This window comes from Schistocerca gregaria, chromosome 4, assembly GCF_023897955.1.
Source record: "Schistocerca gregaria isolate iqSchGreg1 chromosome 4, iqSchGreg1.2, whole genome shotgun sequence".
Taxonomy (NCBI): domain Eukaryota; kingdom Metazoa; phylum Arthropoda; class Insecta; order Orthoptera; family Acrididae; genus Schistocerca; species Schistocerca gregaria.
The window spans coordinates 535584696-535601950 of NC_064923.1; the positions used below are offsets into that span (position 1 = coordinate 535584696).

The 17255-nt window shown below is 40.5% G+C and overlaps 1 protein-coding gene across 2 annotated transcripts in view; it reads right to left on the reverse strand.

Moving 5' to 3' along the window:
* LOC126266744 (nephrin-like) overlaps window positions 1-16821 on the reverse strand; it is a 644568-nt gene extending 627747 nt beyond the window's left edge. Inside the window, exon 1 of one of the 2 annotated variants that reach the window (XR_007548914.1) lies at window positions 16148-16804. Coding sequence is in view for 1 of the 2 variants with exons in the window: in XM_049971245.1 (XP_049827202.1) it covers window positions 16148-16277 (130 nt within the window). In the remaining variant the exon portion in view is untranslated. Of the gene's footprint in view, window positions 1-16147 lie in introns of both variants that reach the window. The other variant, XM_049971245.1, reaches the window with a different exon arrangement.
* Window positions 16822-17255: the final 434 nt, after the last annotated feature.

The window sequence follows — 17255 nt, forward strand, 5'->3', positions numbered from 1 at the left end:
TAAACGAACCCATTTCTTCCCAGTGTTGCGTGCACGTAACACGAAGTTTAACTTTACAGAAAACAGTCAAAATTAACTTATTATACGAAATTCATCATGTATGTGTTAAATGGCATGCGAAATTTCTCTGTCTCCGTTTCTCATGTATCACAATTACTCTAACGCTTTGTGAAAAAAATAAATTACTGAAAACTTCCTGTTTCGCGTATGTGAAGCTATGAACACATGATTTAGTTGGTTTTCAAAGTAAACGGCCGATTTCTTTCTCCTACAGTATCCTGACAGAGCTTCTGCTCTACTTCTAATTACGTCATCGTCGACGGTACGTCAGACTCAATCTTCTTCCCTTCCAAATGTGTGCCTGCACGAGCTGGTGCTTGCCCACTGGTTATAATATTACTCCTTACCATTAACATCTTCTTTCGGTTGGTGTCTTCTACTTTTAGTGTTTTTCCGAAACGATATGGATTCCATTTGATCAGTGACGTAATCGACCATGCCACTTGATCAGTCTCGTGTTACGCAAGTTTCAGAAACATAGGGATGAATAAATGTCGGAGCATCTTATTAGACGTTTATCAACACTGAAACACAGCGTGGTGGTGGTCGAGTCATAGCTGTGGTATTACAGAAAAATGCTGTAGATTAGATATGGGAGGTACTGAACAGAATTGGTTGAAAAGACACATTCTGAGACATCGAGAAACAAGGGATCACCAGTTTAGAACTGGAGGGATTGTGTATATATGTGTGGGGGGTTGGGGGGGGGGGGGAAGGGGCGGGGAGGGATGATGGAATGGTAGAGGGAGACCAAGAGATGAATGCAGTATACAGATTAAGATGGCCGTAGGTTGCAGTAGTTATGATGAGATGAAGAGGCTTCCACAGGATAGAGTAGCATGGAGTGCTGCCTAAAAGCAGTCTGGAATGAAGAGCACAACGACATTTTCTTCAAGCCTTGCATCATACCTGCTACTTTTCCACGTGGTGCAATGCAAATCTGATACAGTCCTTGTCTCCGACTGTTCCTCCGCTGTACGCACTTCACAATGATGTGAAAATGTGTTCACAGCCTTCTGAATTTAGCGTTTTCTTAAGCGCAATAAGGGGAACACATCCTAAGCACGAAAATCACACCCATACCGTAACAGTACCTCCTCTGTATTTCACGCGATAGCAGATAACGTTCTCCAGGCGTTTATCAATCTAGAATCCTTTCATCGGTCTGGTACGGGCTATAGCTTGATTCATGAAAACAAAACAGTCGTCTACAGCCATCTTCTGTTACCATTACTAACTTCGGTTAACACTGACTTCACAAACGTGTGGCTTATGAGGACCTGTTCTACCAATGTAGCCCATTCGTTTTTACCCCCCACGAAAGGTCATTGTGCTAGCCGGGCTACTTGCGGCACTTTGAAACTCACGAGAGATTCCTTCCACTGATTTGAAACAATTTTCTTACAACACACTCCTCCCCCATCCGCCACACTGCTTGACGGTCCCTGTTCATGACACTACCTGGTCTTGGTTTAGCTGTGGTTGTCCATTCGTGTTCCCACTTCACAGTTAAGTTGCCAACAGTCGACTTGGGCTGTTTGGGAATGGTTGAAATGTCCGTGCTGGGTATGTTGTTCCACGTCCGAAGTCACTGAGATCTCCTGAACGAGCCATTCTGCTGTTATTGCTTTTCTACTGACAAGGGAACCTCCCCATCACACATCCCCCAGGTTTAGTTATAAGTTGGCACAGTGGATAGGCCTTGAAAAACTGAACACAGATCAATCGAGAAAACAAGAAGAAGTTGGGTAGAACTGTGAAAAAGATAAGCAAAATATACGAACTGAGTAGTCCATGCTCAAGATATGCAGCATCAAGGGAAATGTGAGCTCAGGGGTGCCCTGGTCTCGTGGTTAGCGCGAGCAGCTGCGCAACGAGAGGTCCTTGGTTCAAGTCTTCCCTCGAGTGAAAAGTATTATTTTTTATTTTCAGTTTATGTGACAAACTCTTATATTTTCATCACTTTTTGGGAGTGATTATCACATCTACAAGAAAACCTAAATCGGGCAAGGTAAGAGAATCTTTTTACTCAATCGGCAAGTGTACAATTTAAGTGGGTTGACAACATATTCCTGTCATGTGACGCACATGCCGTCACCAGTGTCGTATAGAATATATCAGACTGTTTTCCTGTGGAGGAATCGGTTGACCTATGATCTTGTGATCAAATGTTTTCGGTTCCCATTGGAGAGGCACGTCCTTTCGTCGACTAATCGCAAGGTTTTGCAGTGCGGTCAAAAAACGCAGACACTAAACTTATTACAGTGAACAGAGACGTCAATGAACGAACGGACAGATAATAACTTTGCGAAAATGAACTTTGCACTCGAGGGAAGACTTGAACCAATGACTCCTCGTTTCGCAGATGCTCACGCTAACCACGGGACCATTGCACTCCTGAGCTCAGATTCCCCTGCATGTTGCCTATCTTGCGCATGGACTACTCAGTTTGTATGTTTTGCTTATTTTTTTCATAGTTCCACACAACTTCTTCCTGTTTTCTCGATTGATCTGTGTTCAGTTTTTCAAGGCCTATCCACTGTGCCAACTTATAACTAAATCTTAAGGGGGGGGGGGGTGCGACGGGGAGGTTCCCTTGTGAGAAGACTATTCCTTTTTACGCTGTCGGTCCGTCTGTGATTACGTCCACCGGACCATTCCACCTTGTCCGGATACATCTGATCAGATACTGTATAAGGGAAAGCGCTGATAGTCTATCTGATAAGGCATTTGAATACACTGAAAACATTACCAGTCTTTTTAATCGTTGGGCACTGCTGACTGTAAGAAAGTGTTTATTTTATTGCCAGTTCTTTGATCTTTCCTGGAAGATATAATAGTGTGGGCCTGTGATTGATTTGTGCATGTGTGTGTGTGTGTGTGTGTGTGAGAGAGAGAGAGAGAGAGAGAGAGAGAGAGAGAGAGAGAGAGGGAGATAAAGAATTGCTGTCCTTTACTTAGATTACTTAGACAAAGGTCCCTCACTTGTACGATGCGCATCAACATGGATGCTGTTCGTGTAGATCGACAGCAGAGCATCTCGGAGCGGCTTCAAGTAAGAGTCACGTGCATTATACATCAGGAGGCCTCATGCCCTCCTTTCTCTCTCCACGTGTCTTGCCGTAACTGGTCCGGAATGTATAAGCGGAAACGAGTGATTTTTCCACCGGGACCGCAAGAGATATTGCTCAATTTCTGAGCGTCTGGAGATTGCCCGGGGCCTTCGCAGGAGAGGGCGCTGCTCCCCTGCCCCGCTCAAGGTCGCCAGCCGGCGCTGCTTGGGCGCGGATGCAAATCGCTATCAGCAAACAGGCTCTGTACTGAAGGTTGTCTCGTAACACCGCTCGTACCTGAGTTAAATCCCAATGTTTGTTTGCCATTTAGGTGCATGTGCTGTTAAAACCGTCATGGCTTCTAGACAGCCTTGTAGTCGTAACAAAAAAATAAATTGAGTTACGATCACCCAGCAGTGGAAAGGCATTCGGACTGGGTGAGATACCTTTTCGACTCTATAGAGATTATGCGGAAAAACTTACTCCACTTCTATCAGCATATTATCGTAGGTCGCTGGTGCAACGAAAGCAAGAAGCGAACATCGGTCGCGTTTTCAAGAAGCATCGTCGGAAGAATACACATAGTAGCACGCCTATAAAGCTATCGTGAGTTTTTTTGTAGAAGTACGGAACCCGCTTTATAGTGAGCGTTATAACGTGTTCGACAACGAAACTCTTATTTACAAAAACTGACATTGTATCGGAACACAATTCACTACGACAAAGCGCCATCTTAGAAAAACTCTATTTCTTTATTATCGTATTGCATTCCACACAGGGTGATTCAGGAGGAGTCATCAGTATCCAGTGATATGACAGATACCCTCATTCGAAGTAAAAAACTTCGTATGGACGTAAGTCCGTGCCACATACACATTATGTAGGTGGTACGCACTTTTTGTCTTACCCACCTCACCATTTTCACGTTTTACTCTAGTCCAAGCTGCCTCGTTGCTCTCAGTCGCTTTGCTCGGAATACCTTTCTGCTATAAGAGTGGGAGTGAGCCAAACATTGAACCCTGATGTATTTCCCTTCTGATTTCTACCCTGTCACTACCTCCTCAACGTCATTTGAATTATTCGGAACAACTTTTTGCATTATCTTTGTTAAGGATGATTCAAACCAGTCGAGTGTAAAGTCATGCATCAAATGCACTAAATGTGTTTTATGTAAGAAACCGTGGTCCATAAGAGGTTTTTTTTTGCGTAAAACGAGCGGTCCTGTCATATCCCTGAAGACTTACCATTCCCCTACGACATCCTGTCGTTATTTGACGGAATAGGAAGTTATCGAGTATCGTACCTGCAGGTAAAGCTCAACAAGATCAAATATTCTAAACTGTTAAGCCGCGTCATTTTCCCATTCCGTTTCCTCTACACAGACGACGTTTCGAGCCTTCTGCTGGGATCTTCCTCAGGAGTTTCTGCTATTACCGGTTAGCTAAACACTGAATATTCGCCTATATAAATCTAATTCATCCGTGATGGCGCTGCCTTACAAAACTCATGTTCATCCATATATAGTCTTTACCACTTTGGATTAAGGGAAGAGATAAGATCCAACAAAGAGCAGTGTGCTTTGTCGTGGGATAGTTCAGTAGGTGCGAGAGCGTTACGATGCTCAACAAATTCCAGTGGTGGACGCTTCGAGAGAAGATTCGGGTATCATATTACTTCCTCCCATATAAGTCTCGAGAAATTACCACGTCGAGAAAATTACGGGAATTAGAGCTCATGCAACTTTTATCCTTCTTCCCGTGTATCCTTCACGAATGTTAAGAGAATAGGGATATAAAGAGAGAGGTATCGGAAGTACTTTCTGCTATATATAGATATTAATACAGATGTGGAAATATGTCACGAATCATGTAAGGGTGTGTAATTAAAACCTGGAAATAGTTTTTCTTAATCTTCTTAAAATATTATTATTAAAAGTAATAACAAAAGGAAGAAGAACGGAAGAATCAAAAGAGGAATGGAAGTTGATTATGGTCACTTCCCTTCTGACATCCACGTGGGATTTATTACAAAACATAATGTCATAAAAATCAGTACGACTGAGAAAATGTATAACGAAACCCTGAAAGCAAAGGAATGCGATTTTCATAAGATGCTGAAGGACATGAATACTGATGCCAAAAACTTCACAGAAAGAGTTAAAAATATTGCATCTGAAATAGTAAAGTACACACAGGTTGTGGAATAGTAAATGTGAAGAGGCACTTAGACAAAAAAGAAAGCTTGGAACAGCTGGTATAGCAGAAAAACAAACAGTAATTTAAAATTGTATCTGTTTGAGAAGAAGCGTGCAGATAGTTATTAGGGCACAAAAGAAGTTCTTTGAAAAGGAGCAGTTTAAAAGTAGAGAGGACACTTTATAAAACATAAGAGATTATTACAATACATACAATTGCTATGCTTCAAGAAAGCAAGTGCAAAACATGCACTTAACAATGAAGGAAACTATTGAACTGAGAAACATCGACCACACAACTGGAATTCTACGATAATATTCCAAATGAAAATTCAAAACTACCAAGTATCGAGATGATTAAAACTTACATAAATAATTAAAACACAACGAAGTCCCAATGAAGATGGGCTAATAGGAAAAATTCTAAAAGCTAGTGGAGGTCTAGGTGACACAATAATAAAAGAAGTGCTATGTAATAGCTGGGACACTGAGTTTCAGAATGTGACAGGTCTCACTCATTCATGCACTTCAGAAGAAAGGACACAAAAAATATACCAGTAATTACAGAGGAACTTCATTACTATCAGTAGAATACAAAATCTCTTCTGCACACGTTAACTCTTCAATTAGATAAACAAATTGTAGAGCCCAAAGCTGGAATTAAGAATAACAGGTCCAGTCCAGAACAAATTCTAAGCCCTAAACAACTACTTAAAGATATTAAACTAGCAAATAAAAAGGCAGCGTTAATATTACTTGACTTGGCATATGATTCAACAGGCATCGCAAAATCCAGATGGAATCTGCAGTACGTACGAAAACTCTGGAACTAACTAAATAAACGCTTAAGAAGACAGTATCTAAACATAAATTTCTTGGAACAACTTCTAGTCCCTTCCGAATTGTATTAGGAGTCAGATTAGGGAGCGATTTTGTCACTTTTATTACTTAGGAGGGAAAACAAAAGCTAGTAACTACATAAAGCTGTGTAAATCGGAAGAAACAGTAATTTGTTTGACCTTTGCAGACGATCTCTTAACAATAGGAGGAACATCAGAGACTGCAAAGAAAAACATCAGAACTCTGAAGCAAACATCTGAAAATCTAGATATATATATATTATTTGAAACGACAGAATACGTGATCTATCAAAGTATCTCATTAAGAATTTTAAAAATCAAATCAAATCAAATACAGCAACATTAACAAGACAGAAACCTTTAATATCTGGGTGAAAATATAGACTTATAAAGCAATTAAAGTACGAAACAGTTAAAATCAAGAGCGAAGGAATGAAAAGAGTAGGCCTGAAAATGAGAAATCTGTAAAAAAATATTTTTCTGAAGGTGTGAATAATGGTTGTTGTAATTTAAATGTACTCAAAAACACCCATACGGGTTTAAAAGGAAACCATTTAAAAACTCATCAAAAGCCAATAAAACCCAACTAAATTAAGTTACCAAAATTTGATTAACATTCAAAGTACATATAGTTAGCCTTACACAAATGAAAAAGCGTCATTATATTTATCGAAGGAAAATATTTAGTGTCACAAGAATTAATTTTGTGTTTTACCGTTTCTTGCCGTATAAGAAATACAGCAAAATAACTTTAACTCTTCCAGAAAAAGAGAAAATTAAAGTGAAGTAGAATCGTAATGACTGTAAAGTACAATTTATTACTTTCTGAAAGCACGCAGAAACGTACAGATCTGGACTAATTTCTAGGGTCTTTTCTCTTCTGAATTATTTCTTCATTTTGGCCAAACAGGCCAGTCGGTAGAGGAGATTCTATCAATATATGCAAGGCAAGAAAAGATGCACTAAAAACGTAATTGTAACAAAGGGTTAGTGTTTGGAATAAATTAATCATAGGGATTTAAACTGAACTACTCAACCGTCACTATGAAGATAAAAAATCCAAAAAGCTCATAAAAACCCAATACTGCACGCTGGTTGTTTTCTTTTAAATACCCAGGTTGCTCTCAACCCTTTATAATGCACTTGTGAAATCATACGTCCGTTAAGAAATGGAAGTACTACTTGCTGGACTCAAAAGGTCGTTGGGATATTTGGAAATGATACAGAGAACACTCCTGTGAAAAATAGTAGGACTACTCAAGAAAAACAGACGGCAATTTGGTTTTGAGACAAAATATTGAAAAGTACTCATTCCGCTATAAAATAGTAGAACATAGTACTAGAATAAAATATTAGAAGAGATCAGGTAAAGACATGCTACAGTCATGTATGGACGTCTAGAGGGAGAGAAGGAAGACAGATTAACAAAGGAGATCGACACATTCTTCCAAAACAAGAAAACAGACAAAGAAAGTGTATAGGGAGGCAAGACAAAGAATGGCTTAGAAGAAATGCGGATCGAATAGAAGACCTCACTCAGGAAAGACTAACCGAGACTAGGATTGAAGACATTCAAAGGGTTTCAGGTAACTAAAACAGAAAAACCTGTTCTCTGATAGTCATATGAGAGGAAAAGGGTACATTCTGGGAACACGAAAGAGTTTTGGAGAAATACGAATGATAAGAGAAGCAAATATTTATACTGACGTGGTCCGTCGTTGGTCTGTAACGGTGGAAGTAGTATACGTAGGAGAACTATGATATTGCAATGTGCCGGTGACAGAAGTGCGCGCTCTGCACAGCTTCTTCTCTTGGTACTTCCAAGTTTAGAGTTTAACAATGAGTTTGCTTCGTGCCTATCAACAAGTCCAATAACAGAAGTAAATCAATAATTTTTTTCGACGGTAGTATTCATATTTTCCCAAAAAAATTTAATTTATGTTGCACCTAATAGAATGGTTTTTTTTAGGTCAGGAAATGTACCATAGTATTACAGTAATTAAAGAGATGAAATAGGGGTTGGTAGTTATTAGTGCGTAGATTATGTATGATCTAGTACCTATATGTTACGTGACGTCTAGTTTTGTGGCTTAGTCTTTGGCTATAGGCGTTTTTTTCTGTCACGATTCATTTCCTGTTGTCTGGAGCATCATCGCGATCGATCATAAAATTTTCAGTCTTTTACTGCAACATGGATGAATTTATTCAGTGTTTTACTTGTCAAAAATAGGTTACACAGTGTAACCAAATCCCAGAATGCAGATGTCACCAGAGAAGTAAACGCATGCCTTGAAAGACTGCAGATCTAACGTTTTGACTCGGACCACAGCCTCAGTCCTCTGTGATCTGTCCTTATAAATAGAGCTGAATACTGAGCCACTTCGCTCTGAAATATACAGCGTATAAATGGAAAGTGAATAACTATAGCTGGGTGGATGAACAAAAAGAAAGAGGAACGTTAAAAATTGAATTATCTTCGTCGTGATGTATGATATCAAAAGGAAATGTTTAGAAAAAAAGAAAAGAAATGAGTAACATAGTCTGTTGTAAAGGAAAGCCATGTAGTCCTCTATTTCTTTTAAATGAAACACTTTGAATGTAAAGCGTCTTGCAGTTTTGATTTTTCGTTTGTCGACGTGGTCGACGCAGAACGAGGAATTTGGTTAGTCACTGTGGGCAGCTGTAGGCGAAAGAGCTGCTGAATGTTGAATAAGGTTTAAGTGCCTTTCGTCCCTTCTAGCTGATTGCCAATGTGCGTTCGATGTCCAATAAATTATGGTACCAGTATCGCGAGCTGCAAGCCTTTGCCAATTACAGAATTCCAGCGGTCGTCGTATTTTATTCGGAATCCAGTTCCAGTTCGCAGTCTCCAAACTCGTTTCATCACGACGTTCGAGAACCATTCGTTCATCTTGCAGTCCGATGCTCATGTAGCTGTGCGTTTATTTTTGTAAGAGAGGATACAAATATTGCTTTCACGGTGAAGTGTTTGGTATTCCCTCACTCTGCAAAGATGAAATTAGTCGTGTTAGTTTCAAAAGTTTCCCTTTACTGAAAATACAAGAATCTTTCATAGCGATAAGGATATAAGAAAACAATGGATTGTTAGATCGCGAGTAACACTTGATATTTAAAGAACGTGTAATATTATTGGTAGTAAATTGGATTACGTAAACATGTATTCAGTATTCGTTAGGTATAGCACTCTTAAGTAGGAGAATTCAGTCCTTGAGAAGGACATTTACAAATTATAGAGATTGGTTATGTCTTCTGTTTCAATCTGGCTTTTAATACTGACATGTAAAAATTACGTCTTACTAAGCAGTCTTATGATGGCGAAGTAATCAGAGATCCTGCAAACTGATTGTCAGCTTGACCTGAAAGCGGTTACTTTAGCTGCAAGAGTTGACAAAATTTCAATATGGCGAATAAACTGCATATTGTAACTGTCGGGTGAAACACTTCTCATTTCAATTCTAACAAACATATTGATCGAACATTGAAAAAAAAAAAAGATTTGTGAAGAGTCTCTTTTCAGTAACGTTGGAAAATAAGATCCGAATTTTAATGTAGTTGCCAAATTATCTCTCATTACTGTTGATTTTAAAACTCGACTAGTTTTTCAGTACATACGTAACTCAATAATACTGCGAGCCGAAATATAAAGGTTATTTTCCCTGGAAGGTGCTACACATTGCTCTTGTGTCGACCTATACTACAGTATCCGTGTTGATCCAGAACGTACGAAACGGTATCCATTGCCACCCGTCAGACCCATTCGGAGAGAATTAGCGCAAAAAGGAAATGTACTAAGTTACTACCTGTGTATAAAGTCATCTTGAACACTCTTCACTCCTCCACCACCCACCCGGCCCTCACCGCGCTCTGACACACACACACACACACACACACATACACACAACACACTCGCTGTATGAGTCAACACATTAATCTCTAATAAAATGTAATATGTGTTTTTACTAGGACACGAAGTGTGTAACAATAACGTATTAAACATAACATAATAAAATTAAACTCGAATTTCACAAGCCTGCACGACCAGAAAGTAGAAAACACTGAAATTTGTAATATAAAAACTGACAATTTATCATTAGGGTATAATGAAACGTGGGTAGCAGGTAATATTTTCCTGACAACGATCCCCATGGGGTCCAGTGTAATATCAACTGTCATATAACCACGACATAATGAAGAAGAAGCCGAAACAATAAAAAAGCAACGAACGAAGCGCAGCAGCGGTAAGACATAGGACTTCTTCATATTCGAGATGAGGGTGATTCATATTCCTGTCAGGCGATCGAGTTGTAGGTATTTCGTGATTTCCTTAAGTCATATACGGGGATTCTTCCTTTGGAAGGGCACGGACAATTTTTTTTTCAGAACTAGCAAAGGAACTGATGACGAAGTAGCATAGTATTAATGCTTGCTCCGACACATGTTTATTTTTTCAGGAAAATTTTTAACATTTAATAGAAGTAAAAGGAACAGCTATATGAATATCAAGATCTCAGATAGTAAGCACTTAGTGAACAAAGAAAATGGAAGGAATAGGTGGAGGGTCAGTATGAAGGAAAAATACTTCAAGACACGATTATGGAAACTGAAGAGGAGGTAGAGGAAGATGAGACAGAAGGTATACCACTACTGCCAGAGGAGTCTGATAGAACACTGAAAGATCTAAGCTGAAATATGGCTCCATGAGTAAATGATATTCTCTCAGAATTATAGAGGTCCTTGACAACACTTTTCCTCCTGGTATGTAAGATGAAGGAGACACGTAAAATGCCCTAAACTTTGAGAAGAATGTAATAAACACAATTTCAGAGGACGCAGGTGCTAACAGGTGCGAATGTTACCGACCCAGCAGTTTAATAAATCAAGGTTCGAAACACCAACAATAATTACTTACAGAAGAGTAGGAAGACTGGCAGAAGCCGACCTTGGGTAAGATAAGTTTGATTTCCAGAGATATGTAAAAACACGCGAGAAAAAAATTACCGTACTACTTCTCTTAGAACAGCAATATTTTAACATCTAACGTAACTTTAAGTGTTAGCAAGTATTTTCCAAAAGTATTTATCTGAGGCTTAGCCTTGTACGAAAAGAAGCTTGCGCAAATGACAGTATAAAGATAAGTACAGCAACTTTTGGAATATGGTACTATAGTTTAGTGCTGAATATTAGATGGGTAGATTGGATGAGTGATGAAGGGGAACGACACCGCACTGGGGAAAAAATATGGCACAACGCGACTAAAAGAAGGGACCCGCTGAGTGGACACATCCTGATGCACCAAGGAACAGGCATTTCAGTTGTACGTGGTAGTGAGTGTATGTGTGTGTGTGGGGGGGGGGGGGGGGGAGCAGGGATGGGTGGGAGATAGAAATTGTAGAGGGAGACCAGGGACTGACTACAAGTATCAGGTTTGAGAAGTGGATGTAGGTTGCAGTAGCTATGAAGAGATCATGATGCTAGCTTAGGATAGCCCCGCCCAGAATGGTGCACCAAACTAGGCTTCGGAGAGAAGGAAACAACAAAACGCATAAAAGATAGATTTTCTTCCGTGGTAAATAAACGTCATGAAAACACGGAAAATGTCTTTCCATCTACAACATTTGATTATAAAACATTTATAGTCAAGTATTTGAACAAATTACTACCAATAAGCAAAAGATAATTAAAACTAAAGGCAGAAATAAAACTGTATCTAAACTTTTAATTGCAGTATCACATTTCACACTTATCCAGTTTACCATAAAGTTGTTACTTTCATGAAGGGGCTGTCTGTGGGGATGGATGCGATTTGGTTCTCTCAGTATCCACTTCACTGTCTGGGGTTCAGTCACTGAAGTGAATAAATGAACTTTTCACTTTGCCGTTATTCTTGATTTATCCTGTGATCATTATAATGATGTTAAAATGGTTGTGTGTACAACTAACATAGAAATGCGTACCAAGGCGTGCAACCAGCTGAAAATGTTCCTTGTAGAGCTACTACAGAAGTGAGGCTTACAACAGAGAGTCCTAATGCAGCTAGGTACACTGCCGTGAAAGTGACAACGATAGAGATAGTAAAATCGAAATTTACATGGTATTCCACATGAAGTCAGCTGGTAAATGCACTACAATAACTGCAGCATGTATCTGCTTTTCGGTTCCTTGATTTTAGTTTACATTTCACTGCATTAGTGCTAAGCAGACGATGAAACGCGCAGAAAAAAAAACTGCATTAAAAGCAAATGTGATAATAAAACCTGGCGACGGGCAACGCTTACCGTCGCTTAACCTACTCGTTAGCTTTTTTTGCGGCTGGAAACGCTCGACTGTGTCATCAGCAAGCCCTTCAGAGGTAATTAGATTTTCGTTAATGTCACAGAATATAATGAACTCTTTGTCTAATTAACAATAATAGCTTCAATTTTACGTAAACTAATTACTATGGATAATCCATGTTCGGAACCGATATTGGGTTTTGAGCAGGCTTGTTAAACGTTAATTCAGTTTCTAAACACGTGAATTTTTCAAAGCACTGAGGGTGCGTGTTTCCAAACAAAGTCGGTCAGCGGCATCCTCTGAAAATATGATCACGTCATCGCATTGGCATAGCACTCAGTGTAATATGTGTTTCGGGTATACAACGGAATACGTCGTCAAGAATTTTTTTAGATCTGTAGTGCTGCAACTCGTTTATATAAATGCGACTCATTTGTACATGGGTAGGTAACACTGATACAACGATATGTCGCTGACATACAGATCAACCATCACATCATGACAAATTATGTATTAACAACCACGCTATATAAATGGCATTATAATAAACAGAAAAATGTGAAACAATTTTTAATATTGTGAACAATCCTGCTTTTACTGAAGGAAAACTAAAGGAGACGAAAGAGTAGATGGTGACTGTTCAGAACAGTACCTGCGTTCTAACTTATTCAAATTGAACATGATTTCATTTACAATCCTCATGATATTTATCTCATAGGATTCCTCAGTGATTCCATTGATCGCAGTACTTTCATTTCATTTATTGGATTATAAATTACACCAACACTGCAGGCTAGAAACACATTTCGTCTGATCGGAATTCACGATTGACATCTAAACTCTTGTACGTATATGTTCCTTAGGAATGGAACCTGGGAGTGCCCATAAGGCATTTTGATATGGGACCTCAATGAACTCAGTTGCACTATCCTGATTCGTGGAGAAATGAACTTCATGTTCAGTGAACAATAGTTTCAGATGCACTCTCTTCCAAAGCAAGAGAAACAGCTGTTACTTTCACATGACTATCCACCCCTTCCCCTGCCCCTACCACGCCCACCCTTTTTCAGACCGGAATTTCCATTACGGAGGAATCAACGCCGCTCTGACGGATTCATTTCCATATGATACCATAAGAAGAAGCATTTTCCGTCAAATACAACTTTTACAAAATTAAAAAATGTAACGAAAGAAAGAATCTAAAGGATCTACGTAAATAAATTTATGTAGATGAGTAGCAAAATTATTTCTAACATGCCTTATATATAATAACTATCACTGAGCGGCTGCTAGCTAATATGCTTCTGTTTTGTGTTCCAGGGTCCTCGCGGTGACAGGAGGGGGAAGTAGAAGGGGAGGTCGAGGATGGTGGGAGAGAGGCAATGGAGGCTACGGGGAAGGGATAGAATGCTCACTCGAAAGTGAAATCTTCCGGGTAACTGAGCATTCTGTACGTGCTATCGTTTGATAAACTGGAGATTGTGGTTTACCTGCTTGTTACCACTCCCAGATAAAAGTTGGAGATTACGAGTTCTGTTCAGTTGAAACGTAATTACCTGGTTAGAACATAACATTGAAGATTATGCCTTGACTTTTCATCCAGTTTCACCTGAAACGTCGTCTTTTAAGTCACTACTGCGAATGAAACTTGATGTTTGTACTGAAAGTTATTCGATTTAAAGTTGCAGGGATAACACCATTTCCTGAAAGAAGTAGGAAGGAACATCAGGAATCCAGAATTATTCGTCCTCGTGCGACCTGGAACGGTTTTCGGTAGCTGAAAGGGGACCTCACCACCCGAGGGGCAGGCACTTGTCGCAGACCCAGACTCCCACAAAGGTGCAGACACAGTGGTACGAAGGCAAATATTTAGGTAGGTTATACGGCCCAGGTGGCGCCGCCCGCTAGCGGCCAGACAGCGTACTCACTCACTCACTCACTCACACACACACACACACACACACACGCGCGCGCCCGTGCACAGGCGCACACGCATGCTGTAAATCCTCAGATGTCGCAGGCGCCGCTGTTAGATTGAACTCCAGTCCCTAATTAACGGTGTCCAGCTTGTGACAAATTTCGACCCGAAAGGAAAATGAGCTTTTTGGATCAAACAGAATGAGAGGGTCCTCTTTTAATTAGGACATCTCTCAAAGAGCCCGGAACCCCTTTTCATCTCTCCTCTCCTTTCTGGCAGCATCCTGTCACGGACATCGGTTGTGTTTACGTATCATTAGTGCATCGGTCTTTTAGTACCTAATGGCAAACAAAACTGCACTTGTTCACTTAATGGCTACGCACAAACGGGTATATATTTTTAAAGGAAAACAAGACTACGATATTTTTGCCAGTTTTGGTGTCTGTGGTATCTGGAAAAACATCGTCAACCTGTGACATTTATTGTACCTCTCTCTCCCCCCCCCCCCCCCCCCGCTCTCTCTCTCTCTCTCTCTCTCTCTCTCTCTCTCTCTCTCTCTCCCTCTGCACCCATCTCTCCACCTCGTTCTCTTCCTCTTTCTCTCTCTCTCTAGATCGAAAGCTATGTTGTCAGTACACTCTCATAGCAGGTTTTGTTAAAATGTGATAGTGTTTTAATTTTCCATAGATAGCACTAGTCACTGCCATAGCTCAATGGAACGATATAAAAAGTAACAACTCTTCAGTAGCATACTAAAACATTAAAAATTAATGTCGAAAAAGAAGGTCATCAACGCCAAACCTAGCTAAATGACGAGTATTCGATGACGAGCTAGTACGTGACATGTGTTCAATATTTTCACTCCGAGGATCGTTTTGGTCAAAGGATAACACTGCAGAAGCGAATACTGTCTGCCAGCGTCATTTATAATTAATTGCTGGTTACGCGTACCAGCAGATGACCTTTACAGAGTAATTCAGATTTCATTACATGGCCATGTTTCAGTATTTACTGGTTCGCAAAATCTAATGAAACCAGGACGCCAATATGAAAGCAATCATTATTGCTGTCATCGTTATGGAGTCGCATTGAGCCAGCTGAACTGTAATAAAGTGGTGAACAGTTTTACGGTAGCGGGCAGTATGCGTTATTACATGATGACTCGTCCAATGAATTTCGTACTTTAATTTCATTGAACAAAATACTGGTATCGGACCGAAACTGAGGCATATTAGAAAAATAGCATCTGGGGAGAACAAGTTCCGCTTTCGTGTGAATGATATAAGTAATACTATTTTCGCATCCCAATGGACATTTTAATGCCATATACGATATGGCTTAAATCGTTGTCAAACGTTTCTGAATATGACAATAGAATAAGGTCACATGTCAAAGGTTTCAGAAATAATATACAGCACGGACATGTACTCAGGAATCTGAGTCCCAATTAGTTTACTTGTTGCAGAAGCTGTTGGATACATAACATCAAGACGTAGCACAATAAACAACAATAAAGGTCTGTGATAACTGCTCGTATTACGTGTTGAAAGCTGTTCCAATCACTGGCAGTTGAGTATTTTTGTGTGTTGCAGTCTGGAAAGATGTACAACCGCAAAGTACACGATGAAACATGATGTCTCTGAAGGAAAAGTTGTTATATTAGTGGCAAACTGCAACCTTACGGTTACCATAACAAGCAGTGGGCACGGAAATAGAGTTTGCGAAGATGAAATCTGCAGCAACCTCGTGGTCGCTATGAATCACTCACCGGTCTCCTCCTCCGTAACCCTCGACGCAGCAGCACTGCAGCAAAACAGCAAACCGATGCTGAAGACCCACCGCCATCTCATTCTTGCGTGACGCTCGGTAGCTAACAACCTCATTTCGTATTTTTTCATCACCAGCAAAATCAGTCCAAATTTACGGCACTCATAGACAGCATATCATTTGTTTTTGTTTTGGAATAACACAGCTATTTTGATAATTGTACTATAGGAAAGATTTACCCGAACATGATACGGATGAAAGTGTGTCATTTCATGCATTTCACACCAGTTCAAAGTCCGTCAGTTGTTGGTGTCAAACAAAACGTGCGAAGCGATATTATTGTCTTATTCAGATACTGTTATCTATGTAAGTGATCGTAGGATTGAGATGGAAATGTAGGGAACGTTTTTCTTTGGGTATGATGCACATCACGCTGTCAATCACCATGTGCATTTGAGAGGAAAGTGTTCCTAATTTTAGTGACAGCTTGTCATTATCAGTCAGAGCACTGCTGCCGGTTCCACAGTTTCCGCCCTGGGGCTCACACATATTGTACCACTGTCTGGGTGTGTTGCGGGACTGCAGTTGCTCCCTCTCTGTCTATTGCACAGCGGCGTCGCACCAACGAATCCACTCGACGCGCGCACCTCTCGGCGCGGAGGCGATGCGGTTACTGGCGGGGCTCGCCGGATTCGGTAGCTCGGACGCGCCGCCACTGCACGAGTGCTGACGAGTGCTGCCGATCTGACCCGAACGAGTGCCGCCCCGAGGCGGCTTTCGGGGCTACCGAGAGGTCCCGAAGAAACTGGCGTCGTGTGTTCGCCTCGTTCCTTCTCTGCACTCTGTCCGTGCTCATTCGAGAATACGCATTCCAGCTGCCGCCAGGATAGGTACACATTCGGGGGCCTTGTCTGGTGACACGTAGCTCGTAGAAAAGTGACCAGCAGATGAGATAACGCCGGCAGGGAACAACTCTATACATTTTTCTCTACCAGAAAGAAAGAAAACGCGTAATTCTACCACAACTATCTTAAAATGGTAATACGGTGGTTGCAAGAGCTTTCGTTACCTCATACCTACGCTGTAGCAAATACAGCAAGGTAATCGTG